The sequence below is a fragment of the Littorina saxatilis genome, linkage group LG1, assembly GCF_037325665.1.
Source record: "Littorina saxatilis isolate snail1 linkage group LG1, US_GU_Lsax_2.0, whole genome shotgun sequence".
NCBI lineage: Eukaryota > Metazoa > Mollusca > Gastropoda > Littorinimorpha > Littorinidae > Littorina > Littorina saxatilis.
Genome location: NC_090245.1, coordinates 39,010,046 through 39,030,898, shown reverse-complemented (window position 1 = coordinate 39,030,898; position 20,853 = coordinate 39,010,046). Strand labels below are relative to the sequence as shown.

General features: G+C 41.8%; 1 protein-coding gene across 1 annotated transcript; it reads right to left on the bottom strand.

Moving 5' to 3' along the window:
* Positions 1 to 1,590: 1,590 nt before the first annotated feature.
* LOC138969114 (homocysteine-responsive endoplasmic reticulum-resident ubiquitin-like domain member 2 protein) lies at positions 1,591 to 17,763 on the bottom strand. Its single transcript, XM_070341826.1, has 8 exons — positions 17,309 to 17,763; positions 12,690 to 12,767; positions 8,717 to 8,815; positions 7,341 to 7,465; positions 6,485 to 6,769; positions 5,157 to 5,441; positions 4,287 to 4,467; positions 1,591 to 3,838 (listed from the first exon to the last, which is right to left on the bottom strand). Exons 1-8 carry the CDS (start codon positions 17,450 to 17,452, stop codon positions 3,668 to 3,670), a joined length of 1,368 nt encoding a protein of 455 aa, XP_070197927.1. The 5' UTR covers positions 17,453 to 17,763; the 3' UTR covers positions 1,591 to 3,667.
* Positions 17,764 to 20,853: the final 3,090 nt, after the last annotated feature.

Below are 20,853 nucleotides of genomic sequence, written 5' to 3'. Positions count from 1 at the left end.
GTGTAAGGCGAAATTACTACATTTAGTCAAGCTGTCAAACTCACGGAATAAAACTGAACGCACTGTAGTTTTTCACCAAGACAGTACAGCTTCGTCAATTCCCGCGAGAAGGAAATGGCTCACCTTCCACGTGCAAAACACAGTGAAATTAACACGCCAGAATAGCGTATTGTGCTAAGCAGGAAAGCGCGCTTTTCTGTATTCTTGTTAACTTTCAGAGCTTGTTTTGAATACAACCCATCATATCTATATACCAAGAAACACACTTCTGAAACAAAAAACCGACCATCCCACCAAAAACAAAACTCCACCACTTCTCATGGTCTCAACATACAACCCCAGACTGAGACACCTTAAAAAGAAACTCCTAAAACACTGGAAACTGATTCTACAAGACACGGAATGTGCCAGATTGTTCCCTAAACCTCCCCTTGTGGCCTATGCCAGACACAGGAACATGGAAGAACTTCTTGTAAAAACCTCGTAACAAATCAAACAACAAGCAACACCTGCCTTGCCTAAACCAGGTAAAGAAAACAACACAACGCCAGGAACCCCAGTGTTTATTCATAACACAACAACAAACACACAAAAACACGGAAAGAATAAAATAAAGCCACGGAAAAAAACATACGGAATACCAACAGTGGCCGGAAAAAATAAAAACAATCCAATAACGCTACACTGACCAACAGTATTGGTAAAACGAAGGATTCAACACACAACACGGCCACACAGCCACAACGCGAAGGAGGGGGGAGGGAGGGCAGAACTTCGCGCCCAAAAATCACCCCCACGGCAAACCCCGCCCACCCAACCGAAAAGCCCCACTGCATGCAGCAAAGAGGCACACCCAACCATTGGCGGAACGCTAATTGACACACACTGTCTTGCCATGATCTACACGTACCAATGAACCAGACCTCAACTCGGACGAAACTGCCTATTTAAACAGCTGGAATCAAACAGCATGAGAGAACATGACAGCATCCTCGAAATCAGTCTACTACCCGCGAACGCGGACGCTCCTAACCAAACCCTTCAACTGAACCAGAAACCAGCCAAAGAAAGGGTAAACCCCATTCTGGAAAGACTACAGGAGACGTTCAAATGCAGAACGAGCTTAACCACAGCAAAACAATCGATAACACTCGCAATCAAGAAGAACCGGTGTGTACCCTTTTTGAAAGGGGCCACCGACTTCAACCCAAGTTTAAACGACAACAATACGGAACAAAAACCGTTAAAGGCACGATGTACTATACAATCACCAAGCCTTACATAAGCCTCAATCACTGAGAGGACAAATACACCCAAACAAGGGAAAGGAAAAATAGTCATCTATAAATGATTATTCTCAATCGAGAAACAAAGTGATGAGGATATGGGTTTGAATAGTTGTCCCCTGACGAGGCTACCTTTCAGTTTCCCCAGAACACCTCTATAAAATCACAAAGAAGCTATCCTAGCAATTTGAAACTGTAAATATTGCCGAAAAGTACTATAATTGGGAGAGGTACTTCGGGAACTCTGGGCTGCCTACTGCATTTGCTGGGTTTGGCAGACCTTTGATATTTTACCCCCTGGAATCAGGAAATGATAAAGAATAAGATGAAATCATTTTTGGATCGTTTTTGGCTCACGTAAGTGTAGCCTATGCGATGATAAACTTTGTCTGTCTGTGCGTGCGTGCGTGCGTGCGTGTGTGTGTGTGTGTGTGATAGAAACTTTAACATTTCCGAGTCTATGGATAAAGCTCGCATAAGAAGATTACGTCTCGGTCAAAAGTGTTTGACGTGTGTGATAGAAACTATTTGAAGACGTCACATTATGACGTAAGAGGGTTAGACGTCACGCAAAGGAATTACTGAAAGTCTCGGTCATTGTTATTGTGAGCGGGCCGAGACTAGTTGGCAGATCCAGGGTCTCGCTTTCTTGCACAGTTTCACCTATGCTTACTGTGTGTGTGTGTATGTGTGACGGAGTGATTGAGTTTGTGTTACTGTTTGTCGATTTCTTACGTGAGCCTTGAAGGCTTCGCCTCTTGTCTTAAATTTTTATCGAAAGACTAATTAATCTATTATCGTTAATTGTGATCACATTTTAAGAGTAAACATGACATATGTATATATTTTTAGATTCAGAATATGATGAAGAATATGATGCAATCAATTTTAAATTTGTTTGCAAAAAAATCGATTTTAATGACAACTTTAATAAGCAAACTCATTAAATAATTTTTAAGCCTCCAAGCTGAAATGCAATACCAAAGTCCGGGCTTCGTTGAAGATTACTTGACCAAAATTTCAACCAATTTGGTTGAAAAATGAGAGCGTGACAGTGCCGCCTCAACTTTCACAAAAAGCCTGATATGACGTCATCAAAGCTATTTATAAAAAAAAAAGAAAAAAATGTCTGGAGATACCATACTCAGGATCTCTCATGTCAAGTTTCATGAAGATCGGTCCAGTAGGATTCTCTGAATCGCTACACACACACACACACACACACACACACACACACACACACACACACACACACCCACACACACCATGACCCTCGTCTCGATTCCCCCCTCTACGTTAAAACATTTAGTCAAAACTTGACTAAATGTAATGACGACTACTTTGTGAAAAAAGGAAACTGGATCACAAGGGTTCACGATGGCTCAGGGGTAAGATAAACCACGCAAAAATAAATTCTTTGAAAATTGCTCGCTCTTTACGGAGGGCACCTAGGATGTTCTCAAGCGGTGAATGTTTAAATGAAAGGGTGTTTGTGTGTAAAAAGCCTGACAGTATCTGTGATGGTTTACGGGAGGCTTACTGTGCCTTTAAGCAATTTATGTTGTTTGCCATTTCACTGACAAACATGCAGTACAATCAAGGTAGATAACCTTATTACAAAACTTATCACTTTCAAAAGAAGCAGAAAATATCAAATTACAAAACAAGCAGATTGTGCAAAAGCATTCATTATTAGTGTACAAATTGAAACAAAAATATTTCTATTCCAAAGTATACAGAGGGTAAACAAAATAGATGTTTTTCTTTTTTCATAACGTAGGAAATACAAGCTAAACATTGACTGACAATATATATATCAGCTGATATCAGCTGACAACCTGATTTAACAGACAACCTGATTCAACAGGAATTAGACGAGAAGAAGAAAAAACTAACCAAAAAACCCCGTGAGGACTGATACAAAAAGATCCTCAAGTGATATACCATAAACTAAGCTAGACCTTTCACATTTCCTTGAAAGTTGATCTGTTCTAGTCCGTCTACTGAAACCCATATAAAAAAAAAAATCTATACTGGTTATCCAATTCAATATCTAAATTGGCAGACAAAATGTTCACAGAAGCAAGTTGTTCATATTTACAAACCATACAGGAAGGCATCTACTGAGTACTTGGGCAGTTTCTGAACACAATATTCCATCAGTTCGAAAATTATTCCCCAGTTCAGTGTTTTGGCAATCAATAATTGCTGTGTTCTACCTAAAGCACAAACCTATAAAAATGAACATTATTCACAAATTTCTCAGTTTCCTCCCAGTTCCACAATGAGACAGTCTTTTCTGAACATATCTGTGCTGAGCAGATAAAAACCAGAGCATGGAGGGGAACAAAAGAGAGCACACATGCACCAATCTATTTCAGCTAGTTAGCGTTGACGGCCGGAGGGGGAGCAGGGACAAGGGATGTGAAGAAAGTGACCAACATGCGGAGAAGAACAGTGGGGGTGAAGGCCGGAGCATCTGCTGGGGGCGGAGCTTGTTGCGTGTTCTCCGCTGGAGCTGCCTCCTCTCCTGCCTCCGGCTCCTCTCCTGCCTGCAAAATCATATTTTGTTCGTTTTAATATTTATAATGAAAAAAGCCTGGGGTTAACATTTCGGAGATGGGGAGGGGATCAAGAAAATACATTCTGCCTGTAAAATCATACCTTTTTAAAAAAAAATAAAAGCTTCAGGTTGATATTTTATTCCAGAGGTGAGGAGGAGATAAGGAAAATCCTTCAAGTGAAGAGGCATTTAAAGAAATTATATCATAACAAAAAATCCCACTTTGCACAAAAAAGCTGTCAGGATGTTCATTTGTGTATGTGTCCAAGCGGAGGCTTGGATTTATTGCATGAAAATGCATGGCCAGATCTGAGATGGTGAGCCAAATCCTTTGTGTAGGAAGGACTGTGTTTTTAATATATTCACCAACTTGTTAGTTCTTGCTGACACCCCACAAACAGTAGAACTGAAAATGTCCTGCAAGGGAAACAACTGACCTGGATTTCATTTTGCTGAGCTTGTGGGTTTTGTCCCTCTGTTGTTTGTGGCTGTTGTGCTGGCTGTTGCTGCTGTCCAGGTTGCTGTTGTTGCTGTTCTGGTTGCGGTTGTTCTGCTGGTGGCTGCTCGGGCTGCTGCTGTTGTTGTCTGCGGTGTAAAAGCCACCAGCCATTCTGCAACCTGGTAAAACAAAAAACAATTCATAACAGTAAGAAGACAGACATTTTACAGATCTACACAACACATGGTGAACTGTCTTCTGGCAGTAACATAATAACAGGCATCAGCACAAGCTACAGGCATGACATGGCATTGAGGAAAATAAATGTAAATGTTAAGCAGCCATTCTTCTTGTTGTTGCTGAGAGATTAGGACAAAGAAAGGCAACAAAGAAAGGCAAACTGAGAGAGGTAAGAGTGGTGGAAGGAGTGTCAGAACACGGAATACGGAATCTTTATCGGAATTGGCCTAGATTTCTATGTGTAAACCCCATGTAGTTTATGGTACACCAATATTTACATCAAGAATTCTATTTTTCGAGAAGAGTGTATTGCAAATTGAAACAAAATTTGCAATGTTAACAATCAAATCGTCACTTCTGGACTTCAACAACTGAGCTGTATTGAATCTGTGCTGCGGTGGTAGGTATTGTAGACGATTATCAACATATACTGGTTTAGGTGATTATCAACATATGCTGGTTTAGGTGATTATCAACATATGCTGGACATTGAAATAGAAAATGACTCGTTTTCTTTTTTGTCTTTGCAGAAAGGACATAGTTTTCCTTTTCATGACGGGGTGTGAGAGACGAAAACAGTATAGCTACAAGTGTTGCCATCTAAATGAGATCAACCGTTAAAACTCACAAGTAGAATGTCAGGAAGCCCAGGGAAACAGTCAGGAACCGGGAAGCCGAAGAGTAGAAATATATGACACTGACGAAAACCAAGAAACGAAAGAACACATAGATGTAGTCCAGCCAGTCTCTCTGCTCCACTTCATCATCCTCTTCCATGCCTCCCTGGGCGTTCATACGCATGTTTTGATTGGGTGGAGCGTTGTTAGCAGGCGCTGCATTGGCTGCCGGCTGTGGTGCTGGGGCCTGAGCAGGGTTGGCTTGCTCTGGGGCTGCTGGCATCTGGTAGCCGTAGCTGCAATCACATGAAAATAACCACTTAGATCATTCTTACTTTTGTTGTGGGGGAGGCTGGTGGGTGAAGGTAAATACAAGGTTAGAAGTAGAGACAATGTACGTAACAGTTGCCCCTCCACTATACACTTTGAAATAAGCTCAGGCACATTACCCATCATCAGTAATGTAACTTCAGCAGCCAACTCAACTGCGGCCACCCTCAGCTGTCTGCTTTGATGTTATGCTAAAGCAACCCCACTGTGCATACCTTCTGTTTGCTAAAACACATCCCAAAGACTTAAACAACCTGTGACTGAATCGTGTCTGTGCTGAGATGATGATCACCGCCAATTGCAGCCTCTCGCTTTTCTATGCTCTGATGAACAGCAAATTATAGATTTCTGAATTCTTTGGTTCATTCACACCTTACTTCTCCTTCTTCTTCCTTTATGGGCTGAAACTCCCACGTTCACTCATGTTTTTGCATGAGTGGGATTTTACGTCTATAACTGTTTTTACCCAGCCATTCAGGCAGGCATACGCTGATTTCGGAGAATGCATGCTTGGTATTTTCGCATTTATATAACCCGACGAATCATGTCATGGATTACAGGATCATTTCTGTGCATAGTTGGTCTTATGTTTGATCCAGATATGGCCTGACCCAACAGATCTGAGGACCAAAATGTGGGGAGCACTGGAGGACCTGGAAAGAACGTCCATGTTCATGGCATCCTCCAGATTCCGAGTCTGACACAACCGTCGTAAAAAGAAGAAGAAGAGGTCTTATGTTTGGGTGTACACTGCTCGGCCGGGATTGAACGCTCGATCTTCCGCTTGGGAGGATGGCATCTTATCCACAAGGTCATGGTGCCTGTCATTCACACCTTACAAAAGCTATATTCTATATGATACCCACACACATACACACCCTCCTTTACCTACGCCTTTAAAAGAGTTCAGTTCCAGCACAAGGAAACATCAATCCAAACACCTACTCACAATCACAGATCTTCTAAATCAAGGCCACATTAGTTTTAAATAGGTTCAAACTACACTCACTATTGCATGTACTGAGCCATGTACTGGGAGTACATTTGTTGCATCCAGGCCATCTGTTCTGGGGTGTACTGGTAGCCAGGTACTCCCATGCCAGGAGCGCCGCCCATCATAGGCATGTTCATGCCCGCCATTCCACCCATGCCAAGCATTCCAGGCATTCCTCCCATGCCAGGCATACCCATTCCGGGCATACCAGGCATACCCATTCCGGGCATACCAGCCATACCCATTCCAGGCATACCCATTCCGCCTGCTGCTCCTGGTACCGGCATGGCAGGGTTGGCACTGTTGAAAATAAAAACAAGACATGAGAGGAATATCTGGTGTGAAAGATGCTTCACAATCACATGGACAACTTGAAGCAAGCGCAAAGTACATTTTTTGACAAGCAGAGGCAATGATTGTTACTTTCAATCTAACCATCTAAAGAGCGGTAAGTATTGCAAGAATGGGGGGATCATAGGACAAGAGAGCCTGGATAAAATAAAGTAACCTAAAGGACTAGAAAGTGACAGCGGATCATTGCCTGAGACTCAGTCTGGCTTAACCTTTCTACTCCACCTATGTTGACCAATTTTATTTTAGCCGAGACCAGCTGTGCTGCAGCAGGTCACTCAGAATTGTAGTAACTGTGTAGTAACTGTGTATCAACACGCTGGAATGCAGGCGTTAAATGGACGTTACAGGAAGCAACTGAAGCTAACAGTCCGAGCGATATATCCGTACCTGGTCAGATAGAGCCATATGAGTGGGTACGGATATATCCGTACCTGGGAGACAATGAGTTAAGAGGCTGGACTATAGACTCTGAAGGTGCACATAATGATACGCAGCCTTTAGGCTGACTTTTTCTTACCCAGCATTTGTAACTTCTGTCGTGGACTGAGTAGAATTGGGTGCTCGAGACCCCCGATGCCTTACTCCATCTCCTTCTCCGGACGACATGGATGTTTGGGAAGCATTTGTTGTAGGTTCTGATTTCTGAAACGCAAACTATTTTGTAAGTATAATAATGGCATTTGAGTTCTGAGTGTAACTCATATTTTTTGTAACAGCTAACATACAAAGCTAAACCCCAAAAAAGTTATTAACATCAATCAATCAATCAATATGAGGCTTATATCGCGCGTATTCCGTGGGTACAGTTCTAAGCGCAGGGATTTAAAAAATATCGCGCACATATTCAATGCCGTGTGAGATGGATTTTTTTTTTACACAATACATCACGCATTCACATCGGCCAGCAGATCGCAGCCATTTCGGCGCATATCCTACTTTTCACGGCCTATTATTCCAAGTCACACGGGTATTTTGGTGGACATTTTTATCTATGCCTATACAATTTTGCCAGGAAAGACCCTTTTGTCAATCGTGGGATCTTTAACGTGCACACCCCAATGTAGTGTACACGAAGGGACCTCGATTTTTCGTCTCATCCGAAAGACTAGCACTTGAACCCACCACCAAGGTTAGGAAAGGGGGGAGAAAATTGCTAACGCCCTGACCCAGGGTCGAACTCGCAACCTCTCGCTTCCGAGCGCAAGTGCGTTACCACTCGGCCACCCAGTCCACAACAGCCAGTTAACATAGTGGAGGTGAACTGATATCTTAACCAAATACACTCCACTAAAAATGAAATTGCATTAGAAGGGAAAAAAAGAGGCCTAAAAGAATATGACACACTATGTCCCGACCTGGGAACCCCTGTTTTGCACTAGGAGAATTCTCGAACAAACTTAGTGTATTTTCCTAAAAATGAGCGTACTCCGCACAGCATTTGAACATCAATGATTCAAACATGCTTCACATGCGTCTGTAGCACTGTTAATCAAGTTTACAAATACATTTAAAACAAATGATTCTATCAATGTTTACTCACAAAAACAGTAATCATGTGTCAAAATAGTGGATCGGCTTCTGGATATGCTTGTGAATAAAAGTAGTGTGGAAATTTTTCTCGTCGTATCATTTTTCAACTTGAACGTACTGATCGTATTCTAGTCAATCATGCGTACAAAATACGGCAAAATCGTATGGGTTGCTAGGTGTGTATGTCCTTGTCAGTATGTGAGGTATCAACTATGGCTCTACTTGGCTACAACTCATATGATTACACACATTTCTCAGAAAAAGAATATTACTTACATATAACTTATAAGTGTTTTTTACCCTGATGCAAAAAGACACGTCAAGAATTGAAAGAATGAAAACAACAACAAAATAACAACAAACCTTATCTGTGAAAGACTGTGAGGGACCGGGTTGACTTAGAGCCTCGGCGCTGGGACTGCAAACCAAGTGCACTGTGTGTCGGGAATTCTCATCATCGTACTGCAAATACACAGAAACAAGACCAACAGTGATAAGAAAAAGTAACTCTATACGCAAAATAAGTAATATAAAATTTTTAAAAAAGCTACATGTACAGTGGGATCTCCTTAAGACCCCTAGATTAAAGATGTTCCCCCTTTTAGGAAATTTCTTTTTCAGATTTCTGTCCACAATATCTTAAATCTTACCTTTATTTAAAGACTTCCTCCTTTTTAATGCCTGATTTTTCTCAAATTTTAGGAGGGAGGTTCCACTGCATATGAGATCAAATGTGGGAAAAGAACAAGCAGTATGCAGGTTTTGTGACGTTAAGAAAACAAGCTACAACTACAAGTGCGATTAATGGTGATAAGAAAACAAGATATAGATTGAGGAGGTAAAAACTAAAAAAGAGAAAAACTAAATTCACTCTTTATTGTTAAACAAAACAGTATTGTACCTTTCAATGTAACCCACATTATGAATTAAAATGCTTTTCAGAGACTGCCTCTTGCACATTCATTATCTAAAAAAAATTCCAGAATCTGCAAAAAAACATTTGCTACTTTCTTTTTTAAATAGCAACTAACACTAACAGGTGAAATTAGCCATACAAGTTCCTGTCATTTTCTTTAAAACAATTAATGAATTGTCTCAGTATGTACACAATGTTTAGGAACAATTAAATTCATATGTCTATATTTAAATTTGTTCAAAATCCACATGCTGTTCATCATTTAACGCTAACAACTCCAGTGCCATTCCAAACTGAAACAATTATCTCAGAATGTGCACAATCTCTATGAACAATAATGTAATCTATATAATAGCTACATGTATTTGTTCAAAATACACCCCCTTTTCATCATGTATGATGACAAAAACTCCCTTCACTCAAATAAACTGGATGTATACTGATGTATAAGAATAAGAATAAGAATAAGAATACTTTATTATCTCATAGAGAAATTCAGGGGTGGTACATAACAATAATACAAACAAGACATTGATTTTACATAAAACATATAGCACTATATAACATGGACATCTTTAAAGCACTGCGCTTACATATTCTCGCACACCTACGCGTATAACGAACTATGGCTAAACATCATTGCAAAATATCATAACATACAATATATCGCAGGACATATACGGTTGTACATAAAACCAATACATACATACATGTACATTACTACTGATTGCACTGGCAGAAGAGGGGCTGAGTCGGGTATGTGGATGTGTTTACATGTTGCTAAGGGTGATGGATTTGGGGATGAAGCTGCTTTGCAGCCTGAGTGTCCTAGCTTTGTGCGTGCGAAGTCTACGGCCAGAGGGAAGGAGTTCATAGAGGTGGGCTAGGACATGGGACCTATCTGAAGCTATCCGCCTACTCTTTCTCACCACACGCTTTTCATACAGGGACTCCACACTTGCTTGCTGCCTGCCAATCACCTTGCTACTGACATTCACCATTCGCACTAAGACATTCCTGTTCTTCACACTCAGACCTCCATACCAGGACACAAAACCAAAAGTGATGACAGACTCGATGAAAGAGCGGTAGAAAGTTTGAAGGATAGAAGAGTTCACATTCAACTTCCTAAGTTTCTGAAGGCAGTAGATGCGTGACTGACATTTTTTGTGTATGAGGGTGGTGTTTGCATTGAAGGACAGCTTATCATCGATAACTGTGCCAAGATACTTATATTCAGTCACACGCTCAACAGTCACACCATCAATCATCAGGTCAGGGACAGGGGCAGGGTTTCTTCTAAAGTCTATCAGAAGTTCTTTGGTCTTTGTCACATTTAGGTCTAAAAAGTTGTCTTTACACCAGGCGTTGAAACGTTCTACTTCTGCAAAGTAAGTTGCGTCACTATTGGAGAGATCTTCTAGCGCTGTATCATCTGAATATTTGATAAGAAGGGTGGAGTCAGTGCCACTGCAGTCGTTAGTGTAGAGTGTGAACAACACAGGGGAGATAACTGTACCCTGTGGAGAGCCTATGGAGGTGGACCTAAGGGAAGAGAGAGCTGTCTGAAAGCGGACTGACTGGGTTCTGTTAACGAGAAAGTTGATAATCCACAGGATAAGCCTTGGAGTCACGCTGTAGAGGAGAAGTTTCCGGGCCATGAGGCAGGGTTGGATAGTGTTGAAGGCAGAAGAGAAGTCTATGAAAAGAATGCGTACAAAAGAGCCAGGTTTTTCTAAGTGTGTGTATGCGTTGTGTAAGAGTGTGAGTGTGGCGTCATCTGTGCATCTGTTCTGCTTGTATGCAAACTGGAAGGGATCCTGATGGGGCTTGACCTGATGGAGCAGTCTAAAGAGGACAATGCGTTCAAAGCACTTCATAACAATAGAGGTGAGAGCTACAGGGCGATAGTCATTCAGGGTTTTGGGCTTGTTGTTCTTGGGGACAGGGCAGATCGTAGAGTTTTTCCAGAGTCTAGGCACAGTGCAATCTTTCAGAGACCAACTAAAAAAACAGCAAAAAACAACGGACAACTGACAGGCACATGATCTCAAAACACGTCCACCGATGTTATCAGGACCAACTGCTTTCTTTACATTCAACTTGCTAAAAACCGTCATAAAGGATGATTAAGCTGTGACATATGCTACTGTCAGTGTCAGCTTTTTTCATTTCATGCTGAGACAGTGAAAGGGAGATCGTTATCATCATGACGGCCCACATGTTATTTTCCACGTCATGGAGCCGGAGGCTAGCCAAGTGACAGAAATGCAAATCAATATCGAGATATACATGGCAACATATGGTGTGAGAAAATTGCATCACTGCTGGCTGTGAGCTACAGTAAGGCATCACTGCTGGTCTGTTTGCTACAATGGACAGCCCCCCCCCCCCCCCCCTTTCACTTTTAGGACCTGACCCCATACTATTATATATTTTCTATTAAAATATATATGTACTTCCATGATATTAGTATTATTACTAATCCACTCGTAACAAGCAAAAGTATATAATAACCTAATAAAATGGTTGAACAGTCCATTCACATGTTTATCATCAGAATCAGTGCTGACCCGTCTGTTTGCTGGCTGCACACAATGTTTCACCCATTTAGCTATGCCCAAAAGATCTTGCTTTGTGAGGTTATCACTCAAAGTCAGTGTAACCATTGAGAGTGAGACAGACAACAGGTTTCAAATTCAAACTGCCTCAGTTCATTGCTCATCAACTGAACACATCAGATAATGCTATACAGCCCACTGATAGATTAGCCTGATAACACTTGAGATGCCTGGGGGGAGTTCAAGCATCACAAGTAAAACACTGAGTAAAGACTTCAGGCAACAGTGATTAACCCTATGCTCTGAACCATGTCAGAGAAACAGTGTTCTGATGCCTCAAAGGCAATCAATATTCTTCTGCGTCTGAGCAGAAAACAGTCTGGTTAGTCGTTGATGCGTGTGTATTTTTGTGTGCATGTCTGTCAGACTGTCTGACTCTGTGTTTCTACATGTGTGTGTGTGTGTGTATGTGTGTCCCAGTGTCAGACTATCTGACTGTGTGTCTGCCTTATGTTACAGCAGTACCTGCGATGTGTGGACCCTCCCATGAGAAGACACCTCCCTTAAAAGGACACCTGCTCTTGTCCCTGTTTATATTATCTCTACCAAAGTATACCTGTCATGACAGGCCACCTGCAATGTAGGGACACTTTTGGCTGGTCCCAAGGGTGTCCTTTCATCGCAGGTACCACTGTAGTAGGTTATGCTTGCCATTATCAAGATTAATTTTCAAATGTTGCTGAGTACATTTAGATGTATGATGCAATTCTTACCACACATTCAAGCCACAGAAGTTAAATCATATCCTCACGATGCCCCAAAAAGCATAATTTAATGTCCACACATCCACAAAACTTACCTGTCTAAGAACTTCTTTTAATGTGAGGTGGTCAGCCAATAACTTCCCAGAGTAGATCAGTTTCTGTTGATGGTGTTTCTGCAATCAAACATACAAAAGAACATTGTTTGGAAGATTAAAAAGTATAAACAGCTCAAACAGATCTATAATACAAAAATGTGTTACACACTGTTTATAAAGGCATCTCAATGCAGTGCTTTCCCCCCATGATGCCAAGTGTTTAAATAAAATGCATCTAGAGTATAAGAAATCTGACAAGTGATAGAAGACAACTGATGATTCATAATATATATATATATATATATTGAAATAAAACTAATAGTAATCGTTTAGCAAATCATTGACTCTTCTCCGGTCACAGGAAAAGAAGTCAAGCAGTATCCATATCAATTCTACGTGTACAATTTACAAAGAACACTACACACTCATAACTATACTAGTATTCATTTTGCATCTAAGTTAGCCTGCACATCTTCCACACAAACAGTAACTTAACAATGGCAGATATCATATTTGGGTAACACGTCACTTTAGCGCCAGCACTACAGCGCCATACCTTTCAGCGCCACCATTTCAGCGCGGCGTCTTTTCAGCACCGTATTTTTTAGCGCCGTACATTTCAGCACGGGGGGATGTCAGCGCCGTACATTTTAGCGCCGGGAGACTTCAGCGCCGTACATTTCAGCGCCGTGAGTTACAGATCAAGTCTGAATGGTATGATGCACGTGGGCAACCAATCTTCGACTATTTTGAGGACACGTATATTGGCAGACCTCGCCGTCGTGGTCCTCGTCATCCGCCGACGTTCGATCTCCATTGACATGTGGAACGTGCACGACCGCGTTCTCACTGATGCTGCCAAGTCCAACAACAGCTGTGAAGGGTGGCATCACGCCTTTCAGAACGTGGTCGGGGCGTGCTACCCCAATCTTTGGAGGCTGATAGAGGTCCTCAAGAAAGAACAGGCACTTGTCCAGGCGGACGTCACACGTCTACTGGGAGGCCAGGCTCCAGCGCCCAAAAGGCGCAAGTACAAAGACTTACAGAAACGGATAAAGACGATCGTTAGACAATACAATGACGGAGGTCGGGGGCTGCTTGAAACAATGGAAGGACTCGCCTTTGCTTTCATGTTCTAGTGTTTACGTCTTCAGAGACAAGCTATTCAGTACGTCAGGAGACGCGGTGTGATCTTGAACTGGCGCCTCCAGCTATTCATTATGGGCACATTGCAGTCTAATTCATTTAATGACATTTTACTGATTTTAGTGATTTGAATGGACATTTTAATTCATACGCTTTATTGAGAAATAAAGGTAAAGAATAGATTTTTGTGGGAAAAACTCAATCAAGCCAATTAGTCACTCAGTTTTGCAGTTTCGCAGACACTTTTACACACACACACTTACAAACACATACACACACACACAAACACACTCTCTCTCTCTCTTTCTCTCTCTGAGTCTCTCTCTGAGTCTCTCTCTCTCTCTCTCTCTCTCTCTCTCTCTCTCTCTCTCTCTCTCTCTCTCTCTCTCTCTCTCTCTCTTAAAGTTTTGAATCTGAATCTGAATCTGAATCTCTCTCTCTCTCTCTCTCTCTCTAGCGCTATAATGTACAGCGCTACAATGTACGGCGCTAAAATTTCGCCACGCTGAAAGGTACGGTGCTGAAAAGTCCCAACGCTGAAGTGTACGGCGCTGAAGTATCCTCGCGCTGAAGTGTATGGCGCTGAATTTCTGGTGCTGAAGTGCTGGCGCTGAAGTGACATGGAACCCATATTTGTGTCAGCAAAATGTTCCCTTGATGCACCACCCACACACGTCTCACTCTTTCTGACAAAAATCCCCCAGTGTATAGCTTGTGCATACATGTGTCTTTCAGTTTCAGAGAGAAGCAGTAGACTGATCAGAGAAAAGAAATTTAAACCAGAATGAAAAAAATATACTGTAACTACTCGCCCTTGTGAGTAGTTAAACGCACCGTCTTTAAAGGAAAAGGACTCAAATATAATTATATACATATAGTCGTTTTCCACTTGTACCATCCTCTAGATCTTTCTCAATCACCTTTATTTGCACTCAAGTTCTTAACATGTCTCCCTTTCATACATGTACCAAATGCTTTATCTTGAGTACCATAAGGCCCGAGTGACCCATTTATAATTATGGTTCATAACCTTACTCAGCCTATCGAGTACCTGCAATTCTGCATACATGTATGTGTGTATACTGTATGAAATACACAAGAAGGGACAGCTCAGTACTGTGTGTCTGTGTGACTGCATTCTCGTATTCATGTACATACTAAATCAGTAAATGTATACTAAACGCAGGAAGAGCTAGGGGGGTGGGTGTCGGTTGGACTCGGAGGTAGAGGGAGAGAGAGGATGAAAACCAGCTCTTAATAATAAATAATAATACAACTTGTAAAATGTTGCAAACACAGGAGGGAAAGGGGGTGGGTGGGGGACCAAATAAGCAATCAGTGAACCAGCTGTCATTTAAACAAACTGTTAGTGTTACAGCATGGATACACGTGCTAATGTGATGTCAGGCTGATTAACTACATTCATGATTACATCACCATACTACTAACACAGTAACAGTAACAATAGCTTATCCCTGCTAATGCACTGAACAAACTTCTCTGGGCATTGAACATATTTTCCAAACTTAAAATGCTGTGTTGTTAATGTAAAGTATGGTTTTGCTTCCAAGGGCTCTTCTAATTTCAACAAAATGTTTTCATGAATTTATGTATTATACATGTATACAACAGTAAAATTCAGTAGAAAACTGGGTCAAACTCAAATACCCTACTTATAAACAAAATATTTAGCTCTCGAGTATCACTAATTTGATTTTATTAGAACAGTGTATTCTGTCAAAGTTTACTTAATTCTTGACAAAGTAACTTATCACACTGGCAGTCACAACTACTCCCTTTGAAGCTGAAGGAACTATTTTGATCTGATCTCTGTAATACACTGTAAAATGAAGACTCAGAAACACAGATATGTGCCACTTTCTTTTACTATCGTCCTTGAGATGTCACTAATTCTAGCTTGATTATAATTCCGAACCATACAAAAGATGTATTTTGCGACGGCTTTCACCATTAACTTAAATTTAACAGGACATGCGTATCGTGGGTTTATTGCTGCAAGACTGCCAATTAGGGAAAAGTTTGAAAAATCTATTGTCATAACTTTCATCCAGACAATGCTACAGTCTACATGTAGCAGTAGGTATGTTGCCACTATCAAGGCACATTACTCATTTACTGTGGCTGTCAAAGAATTCCAAACAGCTGCCATAACAAAACTTAATATGTGTCTTATAAATCGTAAACGGAGTGGCCTGGCAACCGAATGTCAGTCAAGGATCCAACAGGCTCAGGAACCGACAAATCACCAGTAGCTCTCAAAATAGACCTCCCTTTTTTTGCTCACACATACAGTGGTTAGTACTACTAGTAACTACTCAACACTACAATAGTATAAACAATGGATCGTGATGTTGAAGGTTCAAGCCCTGCCATCGCTGCCTTTATTTAAAACCTGTCAAAATTGCTTTTATTCTTCTAAACTCTCGTTTATTTTATTTTACTCCATTCTTCTTTATTCCAAAGTGTTTCAGTGATCGAATATTGCCTAACAAAGCTCCAGAGTCACTGATTCCACTCCAAGTCAGCCATCACTGTATTTGTCCACAAATGATCAGAATCACAAGTCCCGAGCCTAGAAGCTGCATTTATCAACAACATACAGTACATAAAATGATAAATCATTAACATTATGGGAACAAACCAATAACAACAAATTTCATTTATGACAAAACATAAGTCTGCTTTGTTCAAGTTACTTCCACAGAATTGAAAGTGAAAGTGAAACGTGTGAACTGCATCTCTCGCTTCAGGTCAGTCCGTCATGATCGTGCCACTGGTGTCTAAAACTGATCTCCATAATTTTTTCTCTGAAAAAGCAAATACCACAGTTCTTTGAATTGAACTTTAAAAAATATTAGTAAACGATTCATTGAAAAATAAAGGTAGCTTGTGGCGAGTGCCAGTCCCCAAGCCAGCCTGGGGGCTCCGTAACTGACGCGTCATGCAGTGCTCAAGCCCTGAAGCTCCGTAACGGACTCGTCGGTTCTCCAGCTTCGACCAATGGGCGAAGGGATTAGAAGAGATTTGATCACTCGGTCGGTGCGAGACAAAACTTCAGTTATGGACACCAATCGCATTCTGTGATACCATAAATTGCAGCAAACTTTCTCTGCCTGACAAGGCCATTGGTCAAACTTTGTTGTGGTGTTCAGCATCATTTCTAGTTCAACTTCAGGGAGCTTTTGCCTATATATGGTCGAATTATGAAGAATGGCGTAGGCCCCTGTCTAAGTAGTAATAAGTTGACCAACTTATCAGATCAGCACCCAAAATGTACAACTTCTTCAGTTAGGAGTGAGGAACGATACAACACCAGAACAACAACAACAACAGTTGTGACATTAGAACAAAACAATCAAACAAAACAAATGGTATGTTAAAAGAATGGGTTTTCTGGCACCATGACCATACTATCATACTATGGTCCATAGTCTACTGTGCAGTCAACTTACTGGTTTACTAGGATAAACTGTCTCGAGGTGCTGTTTTAACTTGCGAATTGTCCATCCCAGCACACATTCAACTGTTTGGTCAGCTACTCTTTGATTTGCAGCTTTGACCACAAGAGTCACCGGCAAATCAGCTGCCAGATTCATGGCGAGTTCCTTGATGAGACAGAAGAAGAAGAAGAAGAAGAAGTTCTCTCAGCAACAACAACCAGACGATGCAACGAAAAGATTCCGCCGGAAGTAATTTTCTTCACAACACAAATAAACTTTTCACCGCTAACGTCCACAACAGTTTATGTGTTTTCAAGCCATGTATCCGCGTGGTCCTTCCATCTTCCGTCGGGGCTTGTCAACTTATTCAACGCTCTGTCAAAATGCTGCGGTGTCTTGTAACTTGATAAAATGCACTAGTGATGGTGCCGCAGCTGACCCTAGACAGCCACCAAAATAAATATAGGATAAGATACACGTCATATGACTAGTCGATCGATGATTGGATAATTTATTCTGGCGATAACAAAATCCGATAAACACTTACATTGTAAATATGTGAGATTGTATTGGCAGTGTTTAATTTGTTAAAAGGGTTATTTTTCGAACAAAAATGTATGTTTCTTCTTAATGTTGTTTTCGACGTGACAAATCGGGGCATGAGGCGAAAGACGATTGGCTGAAACTTTTGAGTCGGCGGAAGGTACCAGACGTTTCGCACCTTTGACGGTTCGCACTTCGGACGATTCGCACTTAATCTACAATTTGGACATGACGTTTCGCACTGTTTTTGTCTTTTCGCACATTTTACTTATGACGTTTCGCACTTTTCAGAATGACGTTTCGACCTTTTTTCCAAGATGTGCGAAACGTCATTGTCATATATTTTTATTTGAAAGTGGGAACTTCAGAAGCAAAGTTGCCGATATATGTGTGTGTGTTTCTTAGTTTGTAGAGAGAGAGAGAAAGAGCGGAGAGAGAGAGAGAGAGAGAGAGAGAGCGGAGAGAGAGAGAGTGTGTGTGTGTGAGTGTGTCACTTGTGTGTGTGTGTGTGCCGGTGTGTGTGTGTGTGTGTGTGCCGGTGTGTGTGTGTTGTGTGTGTGTGTGTGCGCGCGTGTTAATCTGTGTTTAAATACTGGTCTGTTATTTTTCGCCTAGCGCGCTCACCCAATACAGATAGCGCACTGAGTCGCCACTCACTGCATGCCTTCACAAAAAATACTGCCGATAGGAGAAACGCTTGAAAGGAAGGGTGGCGCGTTCATGAGTGATTGTGCAATTTCTAACTTGAGCAGGCTGAGGGAGTGTTAGTGAGGATAATTGGCTTGATAATTTTAGCTACTTGGCCAGTTGGGGAAATTGCATGTTGTTGTTTTTCAATATTTATTTTTAGTTTTAAATTTGTAAAGAGCTTATATTTATATTCAGTGATCGCGCTAGATATCTTTCAAACCGGTATGACATCATGAGCGGCACAATGCTCTCACGAAAATCAACCTGCCAATGCAACCAGTCAAATGCAAACATTGACTAAATCAATGTTTATCAATGCCATCGACACGCAGACGTTTTCTGTGGAATAAATTCGGGTTATTCCCCCCTGGTTGTCAAAAACGTGTTGACGCGCAGAGCCGATGTCAAAATCACCGAGTGACTTGCTATGCCATCGTAGCATCATCAGGCGGTTGACGTAGCCTACTAGCATCCCTCTATGCCAAGCGCATGCTGTCCAGAGCCCAGAAAATTGTGGCTGACGAGTCCCACCCTGGCCATCCCCTCTTAGTCGAGCGCCTGCCCTCAGGTCGTCGATTCCGATCCCTGGTGGCACGCACTCGACGTCTCCAGACCTCTTTCTTCCCCCAAGCTGTTTCCTCCCTTAACGCATCCCATCCCTCAGTTGGGCAGCCTCGCAGTCGGTGATCCTGCTGGCGGTGAGCTCACCACATCCTGTGACTCAGTGTTAGGTGGTGGTGGTGGTGGTGGTGGGTGGGTGGGGGGGGGGGGGGTTTGAGTGGGACTTTGATGTGTGATTTTTTTAATTTTAAAAAAAAAATTTTTAGCTGCATTATTTTAGTTATTCATGAGTGGGAGGGTGGAGGGGATGGGCTAGTTCTAACTATGCATTAGATTATAAAATTGTATTCTGTGTAGACCCTTCCACCAGCATCTTAGACCACTCTTTGTACATTTTCTTTTAATAGATGATTGTCATTTGTTTTACCTCATGTCTGCCCTGCGTGTGATGGTGTGATCGTGACTGCTGTAGTGTGGGCGTGTGTGTGTTGGTGTGTATGTCAGTGTATGTGTGGGCGTGTGTGTGTGTGTGTCAGTGTGTGTGTGGGTGTGTGTGTGCGTGATTTTACCAACACTACGCTAAATTCCTTGTGCTTTAAATGTTTTTTAATGTCACTTGGCTCAATAAATACTGTATTCTGTATTCTGTAGGCCGTGAATCACTTTCAGTTTCAGTGTCTGACAATTAGGGGCTTTCCTGACCTCTTGGAGGCAGAAACGACAGCAATGATCTTTGCTTCATGGTTATGATTATTCAGAAACTAAGGGGGTGGAGTTTACGTCCTCTCAGGTAGCTATGACCTATTTTGGGACATGAGTTGGGCGGCCCTGTGATAGTACTGGCCTCAAATATATATGTGAGCCGGCAAAGAGCGGATCTGGTGTGCGTAGGTGATTTTCCAGTATGATCGCATGCCGGCTTTAGCATTCTGCTATTTTGACGTCATTTTTGACGTTTCGTTAACACGACCTTGCGACACCAAGCCTCATCAATTTGTTTTCCATGATACAATGGCAACATTGTATCAACATGACACCTGTCACAACAAGCCATGCAATTCTCTCTCTCTCTCTCTCTCTCTCTCTCTCTCTCTCTCTCTCTCTCGGCTCTTGAAACGTGATGTGTAAGTCTGTGCGCTATATTGATGTGATTGATTGTTGCAAAATGTTGATTCAAATTAAAGATGATTTCAGCCTGTTGTAACAAACTAACACTCTACTCTGAGAAAAAAAAATCATTGTGTTCAAAATAGATCGAGACAGCAGCAACTAGCTAGCTGCATGCGCTGAGTGTCACTGAGAGAATTGTTACACAGTGTAATGCCCCCACCCCCCCAAGATTTCCCCTGTATAAGACCTTGCTTTTTCACATATACCTTATTCATGACCTGTGAAAAGGGTATACTTTTTTGTGCCAGTCGAAGGGTTGCCATTTCTAGAACGAGGCAGCTCGTTTCCGGAAATGCGGCGCTTTGTTGGAAATCAAATGAGGTTTCGGGAAATCCCGATTATTCCAACTCTGCCCCGGATTCTTACTTTGCGCCCAACAACAACACCAAAATCGCTCACCTATGACTATGACGATTCGCACCTTATTATGCTGACGATTCGAACTTTTTCCTTGTGACGATTCGCACCTATCACTATGACGATTCGCACCTGATGCTGACGGTTCGAACTTTTTCCTTGTGACGATTCGCACAAGTGCGAATCGTCAAAGTGCGAAACGGCGAAAGTGCGAAACGTCTGTATACCGGCGGAAG